Source organism: Heteronotia binoei, chromosome 2, assembly GCF_032191835.1.
Source record: "Heteronotia binoei isolate CCM8104 ecotype False Entrance Well chromosome 2, APGP_CSIRO_Hbin_v1, whole genome shotgun sequence".
Lineage (NCBI taxonomy): Eukaryota > Metazoa > Chordata > Lepidosauria > Squamata > Gekkonidae > Heteronotia > Heteronotia binoei.
Genome location: NC_083224.1, coordinates 90,778,496 through 90,793,048, shown reverse-complemented (window position 1 = coordinate 90,793,048; position 14,553 = coordinate 90,778,496). Strand labels below are relative to the sequence as shown.

The 14,553-nt window shown below is 48.6% G+C and overlaps 1 protein-coding gene across 1 annotated transcript; it reads left to right on the top strand.

The window, feature by feature from the left end:
• The first annotated feature begins 8,094 nt into the window (after positions 1-8,094).
• Positions 8,095-9,102, top strand: LOC132567327 (urotensin-2 receptor-like). Its single transcript, XM_060233009.1, has one exon. The coding sequence runs from the start codon at positions 8,095-8,097 to the stop codon at positions 9,100-9,102; it is 1,008 nt and encodes a 335-aa protein (XP_060088992.1).
• Positions 9,103-14,553: the final 5,451 nt, after the last annotated feature.

Genomic DNA, 14,553 nt, shown 5'->3' with positions numbered 1-14,553 from the left:
CAAATCAGTCAACACCCCCCCCCCCTAAAACCAGAACCAGGAAAAGGGGGACAACAGGACAGGAGGATGCAAAACCTGCAGCAATAGAGAATTGATCCAAACAGAAGGCCAATACAAACTCAACTGTTAAAAAGTGGCCTTTTAAACAATGAAAATTAGGCCAAACAGCACCCCCCCCCCCCCGCCAAGAACCAGAACCAGAAGAGAAAAGGAACAACAGCAGCACAACACAGCAGTAACAAATCAAACACAGAATCCTTTTAAAACAGTAAAAAACGTAACTTTTAACAATACAGGAACTTTACCAACCCCTCCCCCCAAAAAAACCCTTCACCCTAACCCCAAGAAATCCAAGCCACCCAAATCAGGAAAAGTAAAAGGACACTGCACTTTTAAAAGTCCTCTCACTAAAGTAAGATGTGGGCAAATTGGCAACCCCCATCCCAGGCTCCCTCCCCCAGGAGAACCCCCTAACCCTAACCCCCAATAAGCTGCCCACCACCCAAATCTGGATAAGTAAAGGGACTCTGAGTCTTTTACCAACTAAAATAAAAACAAGAACCCCAAGATTGTCTTACCTTAGATGTCTTCTCTACTCCAGGCAAGTCTGGTAAGGCTGAGAGAGAGCAGCTGAGGCCAAGGGCCAGCACAGCACAATCTCTCTCTCACACCAACACACACCATCACAGCAGCAATGGAGGAGTCCAGCCAGGCAGACTCCTTAAAAAGGTTCTCTGGCCCTACAAAGAGCAGTTTCAAAAAATAGCACTGCTCTGTGATTGGCCAGACAACAGTGCTTACTTGGATACCCAAGTAAGCAAAAGATCAAAAGAATAACAATGTTGCTGATGGCTGGGGGATCAGCTACACAACAGCCCTGCAAAGCATGCATTTGCAATGCATTTTGCAAATGCATGCTTTAGATTGGCTGCTAGGGCTCCTCTTCCCCCTCCCCCCCTCCCTGATCCCAGGGAGGCTATGGGAGAGGCGGGAAAAGGCTACCAAAGGCGAGAAAGGAGGCAAGCAGCTCCCCTGAGGCTTCAGAAGCCCCTTCCCCACCTTTTGCATTGAATTCTGTATACTTCCAAATATATATACAGAAGTATACGGGGAGCCATACTCGGCTCCCACATAATGGGCCCCAATTGGATTCGGGTGTATGCGATTCCGTATACAGCTGAATCAGGGGTGATTCGGCGGTTGATTCGGTTCGGCCAAACCGAATGCACACCCCTACTGCAAACCTCACTTCAGAAACCACTAACCAGCCAGAATTCATCATGAACTTTAATGACGTGAGCTGCTTCATGCCCATCCCTACCTCTGACTCTGTACCACTCAAGCACCAAGCAGGGCTGATGCTGATACAGTCCAGTTATGGACTAAGTGTTCTAGCTGAATGGTCTGATTGTCGAGCACATATCTGCTTCTTCTTCTCTCTTTCCCCTCCCTAACCCTCCCCTAACTATTCCAGGAGAACAGAAATTTAGAAAAGGGAAAGGAAAACTTAAAACCAAAGCATAGTCATAGACATTATAGCATTGCCAAAAGTAATGTCCAGATGTGGCCTGTTTGGATCCTTACTAAAAGTCAGAGGTAACTTCCCCTCTTGAGGTTAACAAAGATCATATTTTGATTAGTTACATTCTGAGTTTGTTCCCGTTGCCAGTACCCACAAGAGTTTAAACTGGTCAAGTGAGATTTGGTAATTAACTAACCAGCACATACGCTCCTATTTTCTCCCACTCTCATTCCCCTCTTCCAATACATTTGTATCATATGTTTCTGATATATATACAAGCACATGTGTACTTAGCTAGCCTCACCCCATGTTTAAGATGAACCAAAATGCATCTGAGGGTAGTGATCCTCTAAAGAGAATAGAATAACAGGTTGGGAAATGTGGACTGATATTAGGGAGTGTAATCTGGGGAGCTGGTATACTGCAGAGGCTAAGAGGCAGCAAAGTGAGAACCAGACACTGAGAGTGCAATTTTCTCACAATATGAAATGAACAAAAAGTGCAATGCTGAAACTCTCAGGGCTGAAAACCAAACAGCTTAGGAAAACAAACATTAGTGATCCAGTGACAGCTAGTATGGTGTAGTGTTGGATTTTGACCAAGCAGACCTGGGTTAGAATCCCTGGTTGGAGCAGGAAGCTCTCTTTTTGCCCACAGGTAGGGTTGTCAGCTCTAGACTGGGAAATAAGTGGAGATGTTGGGGGTAGAGCTTGGGGAGGTTAGGGGTTGGGGAGGAAAGGGACCTCAGCACGGTATAATGCCATGCTGTCCACCCTCCAAAGCAGCTGTTTTCTCAAAAGGAACAGATTGGATCATCTGGAGATCAATTGTAAAGGCAGAAGATCTCCAGGTGTCCTATGTGCTATGAATGGGATAGACCTGCCTGTGTAAGCTTCTTTAAGCTTAATAGAGAAAAAGAGGGATAAAAATTAGAAGTACTCTTTAGATTAGGCTTCTCATCTTTTGACTGCAACCTGAATGTGAGTTGGATCTACTTGAACAAATTTAAGTTTACTTTTTTTGCAATATAGTTCTTGGGAGATTTAGTTATCACACTCAGTATCACACTTCTATGACTGGGCAAAACTCTGCTATATTAATCAAATATAAGAACATAAGAGAAGCCATGTTGGATCAGGCCAATGGCCCATCCAGTCCAACACTCTGTGTCACACAACAACAACAACAAATTTTATTTGTATCCCGCCCTCCCCGCCGGAGCAGGCTCAGGGCGGCTAACAACACAGTTCAGGGTTGAATTATACAAATGGATAAAATTACATTAAACATTATAAGCGTTTAATTAAAATCTGGTTAAGTTCTAAAATTAAATTAAATAATTTTTAAAAGTGCTAATGCTATGTTTACTTTTTCTGATGGCGGTTTCCTTCACAATTTCCATTTTCATCAGCGAAAGCCAGTCTGAAGAGGAAGGTCTTGCAGGCCCTGCGGAACTGTCCTAGGTCCCGCAGGGCCCGCGTTTCCTCTGGAAGTTGGTTCCATAGGCTCGGGGCTATAGAGGAGAAGGCCCGGTTACGGGTGCTTTGCAACTTCACCTCTCTCGGTCCGGGGATAGTCAGCAAGTTTTTCCCGGCTGACCTCAGTGCTCTCTGGGGTTCATATGGGGTCACACAGTGGCCTATCTATCTATCTATCTATCTATCTATCTATCTATCTATCTATCTATCTATCTATCTATCTATCTATCTATCGTTACTCCCTGTGCAGCAGTCCCAATCTGAATTGGGGCCCTGTGAACCTGTTATTTAAAAAGAAACATTCTCAGGAGCAAGTTTCAGTGCCATGTGAAGTTTGGCCCATGGTTGCTAAGCTGTTGAGCTCCTGGGAATAACAGAATATAACAACAATCCCGCTGAAATATCGCTGACACTGCTGATAGCATTGAGCTACATCTTTCCCGACCATCTTTTTCAACCATCTACGCTGTTAAATTACGTGCCTCAGGGCTCCATTCCCTCCCCTCCTCCCGGTGAAAGAATGAGGAAGAACGAGAAAGCACTCACTGGCGAAGTCGACCGGCAACGCCGAAGCTGAGGCAGCGGGAGGCAACGCGACTTGGAAGTGAGAGCGGCTGCGGCCCGGGAGTGTGGGCGGCATTCAGGGGGCCGCTTGGAGGAGTACGGGCGGTGCTCGGAGTACGGGCGGCCCGGGAGTACGGGCAGCCCGGGAGTACGGGCGGCGCCCGGAGGAGTGAGTGGTGTGTTTTTTGCCCGAGGGTGCTCGGGCTTGGAGGAGCTTACAGCAGTAAGGAAAGTACCGGCAGTAAGGAAAGTGACGAGATGAGCGGTTAGTCCGCTGGTGAATGAGGCTGAAGCTGTTTGGGCTGAAGAGTCTTACATCGAGCCTCCAGTAAACCCCAGTGTAACTGTGAGAAGGGTGGGGCGAAGCACCAAGGTAGCTAGCCTACCATTGGGACGACGGCTCCCCCTCCTCTTCTGGCGATTGGAGACCATAGACAGAAGAACAAGAGCTGGAAGCAGGCACACCGCTGGCGAGGCGAGGTGTATGTGGAGGCTATTTGGTAGAGAGGGGAGGGTAGGACTGATTATAAACTCAACCTGCGGTTCTGGGCCCTGGAGCGGTGGCTGCGAGGCTACAGGGACACGGGGGGGGGGGTTAATTCCTCCCTGGGCCTCTGGGGCTGAACGGAGACTGCCTCGGGTTCTCAGACTGCATGATCCCCTCCCCCATTACTCCGCCACCCTCCAACAAATGAGAGCTATGCCCCCATATGGCCTAAAAACAAGAACTGAACTTTCTGCTTTTAGCTTGCTTTGCACCTTTTGGACACGACCGCACTTTAAACAACATAAGACAAGAACTTTATATTTTACTGCACCGTCACTTTGTAAATAACTGTAGCTTGCCCTTTAATTCCATTGTTCTCAACTACCAATATCTGTAAAACTAGATGATTATTAATTATTTATTGGTCTTTAACTAAAATTTTGATTAGCTATATGGTTATATTGCTGGCAAATTAATAGGAAATGTGGATAGAGGTAGAGGTTGAGGTTTAATTAAGGAGCCAAGGGATTTATTAATTTATTAGCTAAGGAGTTAGTGGGTGTTGGTTGAGGGACTTAAATTGAATTAATTGGTAGTAGGTATTATTGAGAGATCAGAACATATGAATTAAAAGAAGTCAGAGGTATTGGCACTACCAGCTGTTGAGCTGGTGCCCACCGGGAGCTGATGATTGGCCTGGGGATTCCAGTACTCCTGGGGAGGGGAAGGTATGACGGTGGGAACAGGCAGATTCATAGGCGAAGGGGGCCAAGACATAGTGGTGCTCGGCCACCTTCCAGCTTGTGTCCCATCCCGATGGTGACAGGTAGTGTAGCCAGACGAATGTACTCGCCTCCGTCACTGGTGTTATGTAACACCAGGTCCATCAATAATAAGACCATGATCCTTCGGGACTTCCTGCTGGAGCAGGATGTGGACCTGGCTTGCGTGACCGAGACCTGGGTGCGGGATGCGGAGACCGTGACTCTCTCCCAGATGACCCCCCCGGGATACTCGGTCTTTCACCAGTCCCGGACTAGCGGGCGGGGGGGAGGAGTGGCATTGCTCATACGAGAGGCTTACTCCTTCAGGGCACTCCTGGCCCCAGAGATTCCAGGCATTGAATGTGCCGGCCTGATGTGGGATGTTGGGGAGGGGTTGGCGATCTGGCTGGTGTACCGACCGTCTAACGCACCGGCCAGCGCCTTACCATCCCTGGTGGAGGCGGCGGCGGGCTGGGCGTTGGAGTGCCCTAGGTTATTGGTCTTGGGAGATTTCAACGTCCATGCCGACGACGCGGCCTCCAGTCAGGCGCTGGACCTAGTGTCATCCATGGCGACACTGGGACTCTCCCAGGTTGTTACAACGCCCACTCATCAGGCAGGACACATGTTAGACCTGGTCTTTGTGGCGGGAGTTTTAGTGGACGATATTGCTACTATAGCAGTGCCATGGTCGGACCACTATGCCCTTAAGGCTCGTGTGGATGTATCACCCCAACCCTGTTTAGGCGGAGAGCGTATTTTAGCTCGCCCACGGAGCCTGATGGACCCGGAACGGTTCCTAACGGCTCTACGGGAAGTCTGGCCCACTGGCGACTCCCTGGATGGCTTGGTAGAGTCCTGGAATGATGGACTCTTTAGGGCCATTGAGGAGGTCGCACCTAGGCGTCCTCTGCACCCCCGTTTGAAGCCGTCACCCTGGTTTAACCAGGGGTTGCGGCAACAAAAGCGGGGGCTCAGACGACTAGAGAGACAATGGCGGCGTACTCGAGACGAAGTGACTCGAACATCCTATAGAGAGAGTTTGAAATCCTATGAGATGGCAATCAAAGCCGCAAAGAAAACTTAATTTGCGGCTAAGATTGCGTCCGCAACTTCGCGCCCGGCACAATTGTTTGATATAATCCGGAACCTTACGACACTGCCACAAGGCAGACCAAATTCTACTGAATTGGAGATTGGCTGTGAGGCTTTTGCGAAATTCTTTGCGGACAAGATCGCGTCACTCCGCCCCGACCCCCCGGCCATATTTGAGACAGTTAGTGGAACCGAGGCTCCGGGCCTGTCTTCGGATTGTGTTCTGGATGGCTTCGGCCCTCTCAGCCTGGAGGAAGTTGACAGGATCCTCTTATCTGCATGCCCAACAACTTGTAATCTGGACCCTTGCCCCTCCTGGCTTATTAAATCTTGCCAGAGGGAGCTTAGATATCCTATACGGGATATCATAAATAGATCCAACGCCGCTCAAAGAGGCAGTGGTCCGCCCCCTCTTAAAAAAACCAACTTTAGACCCGGCCCAATTGGCGCATTATCGGCCGGTCTCAAACTTGCCCTTTTTGGGCAAGCTTATTGAGAGGGCAGTGGCAGTGCAGTTACAGACTTTCCTGGAGGATGCTTCCGTCCTTGACCCACTCCAGTCCGGCTTCCGCCCAGGTCACGGGACGGAGATGGTGTTGGTCGCCCTGGTGGATGATCTTCAACGGCATCTGGATCGGGGCGGCTCGGCGGTGCTGATGTTGTTGGACCTGTCGGCTGCGTTCGACACGGTCGACCATCGGTTACTGACCTGCCGCCTCGCCGACGCGGGGATTCAGGGGCTGGCTTTACAGTGGCTTTCCTCTTTCCTCGAAGGTCGGGGACAAAGGGTCGTGATTGGGGGCGAACTATCCCAGAGGCGTACGCTTGACTGCGGAGTGCCTCAGGGGGCGGTTCTCTCCCCAATGTTATTCAACATCTATATGCGACCCCTTGCCCAGATTGCTCGAAGGTATGGGCTGGGTTGTCGCCAGTATGCTGATGACACCCAGCTCTATCTACTTATGGATGGCCGACCAGTCTCCGCCCCAGAAAACCTAGACCGGGCATTACAGGAAGTGGCTGGGTGGCTCAGACTGAGCGGGCTGAGGCTAAATCCAGCGAAGACAGAGGTCCTTTGCTTGGGTCGTCGGGGCCCGGGGAGGGAAATCCCCCTACCAGCCTTTGAGGGTGCGCCGATGATAGCGGCGGACAAGGTCAAAAGCCTGGGGGTACTATTGGAGTCCTCCTTAACGATGGAGGCTCAGATAGCAGCCACTGCCAAGTCCGCATTTTTTCACCTTAGGCGGGCAAGGCAGCTGGCCCCCTTCCTGGAACGTGACGATCTAGCAACAGTGATCCATGCCACGGTCACCTCGAGGTTGGACTACTGCAATGCTCTCTACATGGGGCTGCCCTTGTGCCGAACCCGAAAGCTACAGCTAGTGCAGAATGCCGCGGCCCGGCTGTTGTTAGGGCTCCCAAGAAGGGAGCACATCCGGCCGGGGCTCCGGGACCTGCACTGGCTGCCGATAGTTTACCGAGTCCGGTACAAGGTGCTGGTTATTACCTTTAAAGCCCTATATGGCCTAGGACCTGCCTACCTGAAGGACCGTCTCTCCCCGCACGTTCCCCAGAGAGTGCTGAGATAGGGAACACAAAATCTCCTAGTCATCCCCGGGCCAAAGGAAGTCCGCTTAAAATCAACAAGGGACCGGGCCTTTTCTACTATGGCCCCCTCCTGGTGGAACCAGCTGCCGGAAGAGGTGAGGGCCCTGCGGGACCTTACCCAGTTCCGCAGGGCCTGTAAAACAACCCTCTTCCGGCTGGCCTATGACTAGCTGGTATAAGAAACTGCGCGCAGTTATATTGGAAGTTCGCTGCCTCTAAATGTTTTAAATGTTTTAACTGTTTAAATGTTTTAAATGCTCTAATGTTTTATATGGTCTAATGTTTGAATTTAAATGTTTTACACTTAATTCCTATTTATGTTAGACTCCTATGTTGTAACCCGCCCTGAGCCACTTGTTGGGAAGGGCGGGATAGAAATCACAAAATAAATAAATAAATAAATAAATAAATAAATAAATAAATAAATAAATAAATAAATAAATAAATAAATACTGTTGTCTTGAATACCATAATCTGTATTAATGCCATATTCTTGTTTCAGGGAACACAAGAATGGCCGGAATATTGATTAGCTTTATGGACCAGGCTGCATAAAGAGCTCTCTCTAGAACTGCTATGGCCACCAACTCCAGTTCAGGGAATGATCCTAGCTTTGCCATGAGTGAACTTTTCCTCTTCTACAGTAAGAATGTGTTTGCCACCCTCCATATTCTCCTCTTCTTCCTGGGTATGTCTGGAAATGTCTTACTGCTTTTGGTCCTGATCCTGAGCCTCAGGAGAAAAAGTGGCAGCCATATTGCACGTCTCATGGAGCCCCTGCTCATCAATATTGCATCTCTTGACCTCATCTTCTTCCTTTACAACTTTCCTGTCATGCTTGGCAATATCATGTTTAAGGACTGGCATTTGGGCTACTTGTTTTGTGTCACTCACCACAGCCTGTCCCTGTGGATCACCTTTGCTGACTTCTACAGCATGCTGGCTGTCTCGCTGCTTCGCTATACTGCTGTAATCCACCCAGTGCACATGGTTCTCATCTCCCCAAGGCAAATCTCTCTGGCCTGTATTTTTATCTGGCTTGTTTGTCTCCTGTTTTCCATCCCTGTTTGGCTTCACTATGGGATAATCGAGGTGGAAAGAGAAATATTTTGTGTGAGCCACATGGCAAGCACGGATCTGAATCTTTACCTGCAGCTATTGGGAGGAGTGGGGTTTCTGCCTGCCTTGTTGATTATGATTTTCTGCTACTCCAGGATCATCTCCACCTTAAGGGTTAGAAGGATACTGTCTATACACACAGCTGCCAGCCTGCATGCTAACTGGCGAGCTACAATGATGGCTTTGGTCACTATGGTGGCCCTTGTGGTCATGTCTCTTCCATATTGGCTAATGGTTTTCTTTGCTAGGAATGATCAGGTCTTGACCACAGCCCCCATGTATTTGGCTTATCATCTGACATCCTTCCTGGCCTTTGCCAACCACTGCATCAATCCTGTCATCTGCTTCTGTCTCTCCTTCCAGTTCCAAGCTAGGCTGAGGAACCTCTTTAGGAGGGCAGGGAAAGGTATTCGACAACTAGGTCTTAGCCATGTGGGTAGGACAGAAGCAGATGAAGGAAAATAGCATGTGAAGGAACGTGATTTAAAGAACATAAGAGAAGCCATGTTGGATCAGGCCAACGGCCCATCAAGTCCAACACTCTGTGTCACACAGTGGCAAAAAATTTTATATACACACATACACTGTGGCTAATAGCCACTGATGGACCTGTGCTCCATATTTTTATCTAAACCCCTCTTGAAGGTGGCTATACTTGTGGCCGCCACCACCTCCTGTGGCAGTGAATTCCACATGTTAATCACCCTTTGGGTGAAGAAGTACTTCCTTTTATCCGTCTTAACCTGTCTGCTCAGCAATTTCATCGAATGCCCACGAGTTCTTGTATTGTGAGAAAGGGAGAAAAGTACTTCTTTCTCTACTTTCTCCATTCCATGCATTATCTTGTAAACCTCTATCATGTCACCCCGCAGTCGACGTTTCTCCAAGCTAAAGAGTCCCAAGCGTTTCAACCTTTCTTCATAGGGAAAGTGCTCCAGCCCTTTAATCATTCTAGTTGCCCTTCTCTGCACCTTCTCTAAAGCTATAATATCCTTTTTGAGGTGCGGCGACCAGAACTGCACACAGTACTCCAAATGAGACCGCACCATCGATTTATACAGGGGCATTATGATACTGGCTGATTTGTTTTCAATTCCCTTCCTAATAATTCCCAGCATGGCATTGGCCTTTTTTATTGCAAACGCACACTGTCTTGACACTTTCAGTGAGTTATCTATCATGACCCCAAGATCTCTCTCTTGATCAGTCTCTGCCAGTTCACACCCCATCAACTTGTATTTGTAGCTGGGATTCTTAGCCCCAATGTGCATTACTTTGCACTTGGCCACATTGAACCGCATCTGCCACGTTGACGCCCACTCACCCAGCCTCAACAGATCCCTTTGGAGTTCCTCACAATCCTCTCTGGTTCTCACCACCCTGAACAATTTAGTGTCATCCGCAAACTTGGCCACTTCACTGCTCACTCCCAACTCTAAATCATTTATGAACAAGTTAAAGAGCATGGGACCCAGTACCGAGCCCTGCGGCACCCCACTGCTTACCGTCCTCCACTGCGAAGACTGCCCATTTATACTCACTCTCTGCTTCCTATTACTCAGCCAGTTTTTGATCCACAAGAGGACCTGTCCTTTTACTCCATGATTCTCAAGCTTTCTAAGGAGCCTTTGATGAGGAACTTTATCAAAAGCTTTCTGGAAGTCAAGGTAAACAACATCTATCGGGTCTCCTTTGTCCACATGTTTGTTCACCCCCTCAAAGAAATGCAACAGGTTAGTGAGGCAAGATCTTCCCTTGCAGAACCCATGCTGAGTCTTCCTCAATAACCCGTGTTCATCAATATGACTACTCATTCTGTCCTTGATAATGGTTTCTACCAACTTTCCCGGTATTGAAGTCAGACTGACTAGCCTGTAAAGACAATGGTAAAACTGAGAGATACTGGAGAGAAGACAACGTGTGCAGCAAGCTTGGGTTTTTGCTCTTTTGTGGCTACAGTGTCATTCTAGGATATGGGAGACCCAGTTTTGAAACCTCACTTTTCCAGGGAAGCTCACTTGGGCCTGTCACAAAACGTCTGCATAACTTACCTCACAGAGTTGTTGTGAGGATAAAAGTGGAAGGAGGGAGAAATGACAATGTAGACAAGTTGGATTCCCATTGGGGAGAAAAGCAGTGTTATAAATAACTAAATAAACTGTAGGTTGATCAAAGAGTCTTTTGTGTTTCTCAGCACCATCTCCAAATGAATAAAATCACAGTTATAGGAAACTTGATTTTCATCCATTGTGAATTTGTATCAGTTTAAATGTTTGAATTATCGGGTTTCTGTAAAAGACAGCAGTCCTGAAAGATCTTTTAGTTTGCGGCAGCCCAAGTGAATGGTGTGCTTCAGATGCTGCCTAGGAGCGTCATTCCCTAAAATGTTTTATGGTTCACTTTTTGTTTAATAGTATCATTGGTACCCAGAATTGCTTGTAGTACTGAACATTCCCTTTCCACAATGTATCTTGGAAAGAGCCGCTGAACTTGTCTCCTTCTGGATGGGTTACTTTCTGTCTGCAACTTCCTAATGGTGCTGTGCTTATTTTTGACTTGTTTGTCCATTAATTGAACACCAATTTACTCCCAAGGAATATTACATGTTTGTTCAATTCAAATTATGCTAGTAGCAGTAACAGAAAGGGGATAGTCAAGGGAATATTAATTGCTCCAAAGCTTCCAGGCTGGGGACTAGGAATCCCTGATATAACTTTTGAAACTGCAGGTGAGAAATCTATTGCTTTTTGAATGTGCTAATGAGGTCTCAGTGAGAAGCAAAGGTGTGGTTCTTTCCTGCCCTGAAAGACAATTGGCGTATTTCCTCTACCAAATTGTGGTCCAGGTGGCTTAATTATCCAAAACTCCCTAATGTGAAGAGATACCATTTATTCTTCTTTCTGCACTGAGCTTTGAAAAAGTTTTTGTACCTCATCTCAGAGAATGGTGTCTGTTTCCATTCTATGATGGAGGTGCAGCAAGTGGACTTTTTCCTAGATAGCCAGATGTTAACAATACCAGTGTTTTATTCACTATAAGTGGTAGAACAATTATTCCTTCTGTACTATGATGGGGGGGAGGGGTGGGCTCCCTCTTGGGTATCCTGCCCCCCCAGGGAAAATGTATGCGCAATACATAGCCTCTCCTTCCCGGTGTAGTGAACGCCGCGTGGTCACTGTCCGGCTATGCCTGGCAGATGGTCACTGTAATGGCCTCTCCTGCATTACTGCATCCGTGGCAACACCTTCCCGTTGGTCCCCCCCGTTTCTCACAGAGTTTGCCATGTCATGGTGCGACCGAATGTACGGCGGTATAACCGGATGGGCAGGCTGGGCCCACCAACCTCGCCAGCCAAGAGAAGGAAAACTCTAACATCAAACCCGGGCAGATAGAGCTCGTTAATGTAACACCTACCACCTGGAGGACTCGCTGCCGGCGTCCCGGCTTACTGGGCCATGGCAGATGACCCCAAGGTGAAAGGGTGGAGCCAGTACTGCGCACACTGTGCTTCACCTAAAAATTCCTCTGCGCAGGCCTGAAGGGCATATCCACATCCACAACCCACAACACACCAAGTCCTGCAGCGATGGGCAAGGGGCGAAACGGCAGGTGGAAGATGCCACTGGAAGCCGCAGTCCCGATCCTGCATGTAGGCGGTTCAGGGTATTGGTCGCCTGATGCTGACCCGGAGACGAAAGCATCTTTCGGCAGCACCCTGAACGACCAAGCAGCCTTATCTAGGGACAGCACTGATTGCTCCACATGGAGAGGGGCCTACAAAAGGTGGCCTAAACAAAGCTCGTCTCCCCCACCCCAGTTGGCTAGCCGCGGTCAACGGGCATCCTTACTTGCGGTCAAAAAATAACAACAAAGAAAAGGCATGCACCTGCCTCACCAAGTGTGCAAAGACTAAAGCTTGCGTGTTGGAACATCAGAACCATGCTTGACACAGTAGACAGTGGTCGCCCTGAACGACGCTCTGCTCTAGTTGCCCACGAACTTCTCAGGTTGAATATTGACATAGCAGCTCTCAGTGAGGTCTGTTTCCCTGAGGAAGGTAGTCTTCAAGAACATGGTGCTGGCTATACCCTCTACTGGTCGGGTAAGTCAAAGGCTGAGAGCCGCCTTTCTGGCGTTGGCTTCATGGTCAGGAACTCCATTGCCTCCAAACTCGAAAACCTGCCAACAGGTCACTCAGATCGCATCATGTCCATGTGCCTCCCACTTCAAAACAAGCAGCATGCAACACTCTTCAGTGTGTATGCCCCAACCCTTCAAGCAGATCCTGCAGAAAAGAACAAGTTCTATGCTGATCTACGCAACCTCGTACGGAAGACCCCTACAGAGGACAAGGTGATCATCCTTGGTGACTTCAATGCCAGAGTAGGTAAAGACTCGGAAGCCTGGAAAGGAGTACTTGGCAAACACGGCATTGGCAACTGCAATGATAACGGGCGCTTCCTGCTAGAATTCTGCACAGAGCACCAGCTCACCATCACCAACACTATCTTCCAGCAGAAGAACAGCCTGAAGACAACCTGGATGCACCCACGGTCCAAGCACTGGCACCTTATCGACTACATTCTGGTGCGCCAGAGAGACCTTCGAGATGTCTTACAAACCCGAGTAATGCCCAGTGCGGAATGTCATACGGATCATCGTCTTGTACGCTGCAATCTCCGTCTTCACTTTAAACCCACACCCAGGAGAGGAGGTATCCCTCGGAGGAAGCTTCAGGTTGGCAGCCTTCAGTCAGCCGAAGTTAAAGCTGCCTTCCAGGCAAAACTCCAGTCAAGAATTGAGGACCCCAGTTGCCCCACAGACCCTTCTCCAGAAGCACTCTGGGAACACCTAAAAACTACCATCCTGTCGATCTCTGAAGAAGTCCTCGGGTTCTCCACAAGGAAAAACAAGCACTGGTTTGACGAGAACAATCAAGAGATCCAAGAATTACTAGCGAAAAAGAGATCTGCCTACCAAGCACATCTTGCTCAGCCCTCCTGTCCCAGGAAAAAAGCAATCTTTCGTGCTGCATGTAGCATCCTCCAGCGCAAGCTTCGAGACATTCAGAACAAGTGGTGGACCAAGCTTGCAGAGAGAACCCAGCTGTGTGCAGACACTGGTGATTTAAGAGGGTTCTACGAAGCCCTGAAGGCAGTATATGGCCCATCATATCAGGCTCAGAGTCCCTTGCATAGTGCAGACGGCCAAATGCTCCTCACAGACAAGGCATCCATACTGAATCGGTGGTCGGAGTATTTTCAGGCTCTCTTCAGTGCCAACCACGTAGTTCAAGATTCAGCAATCCACCTCACCCCACTTCAACCAGTGAAAACAGAGTTGGATGAGATCCCCACCCTAGAAGAGACTGTTAAAGCCATCAAGCAACTGAAAAGTGGCAAGGCAGCGGGAGTTGATGGAATCCCACCAGAGATCTGGAAGCATGGGGGCACAGTACTACATAGCACACTTCACAAAGTACTTGTCACCTGCTGGGAACAAGGCAAACTACCACAGGACTTTCACGATGCGATCATCATCACTCTACACAAGAACAAAGGAGAAAAGTCGGACTGCTCCAACTACCGGGGGATAACCCTGCTCTCCATCGCAGGCAAAATCCTTGCCAGAATACTCCTGAACAGACTGGTGCCCACCATTGCAGAAGAACTCCTCCCAGAGAGCCAGTGCGGCTTCAGAGCTAACAGGAGCACCACCAACATGGTATTTGTTCTCAGGCAGCTCCAAGAGAAATGCAGGGAACAGAACAAGGGTCTATATGTGACTTTTGTCGACCTTACCAAAGCTTTCGATACTGTTAGCAGGAAAGGCCTGTGGCAAATCTTGGAACGTTTAGGATGTCCCCCAAGGTTCCTCAGCATCATCCAGCTACATGAAGACCAGTGAGGCCAAGTC

Bases quoted from the DNA above. Each gene is read 5' to 3' on its own strand.
- LOC132567327 (XM_060233009.1), top strand. From the start codon at position 8,095: ATGGCCACCAACTCCAGTTCAGGGAATGATCCTAGCTTTGCCATGAGT.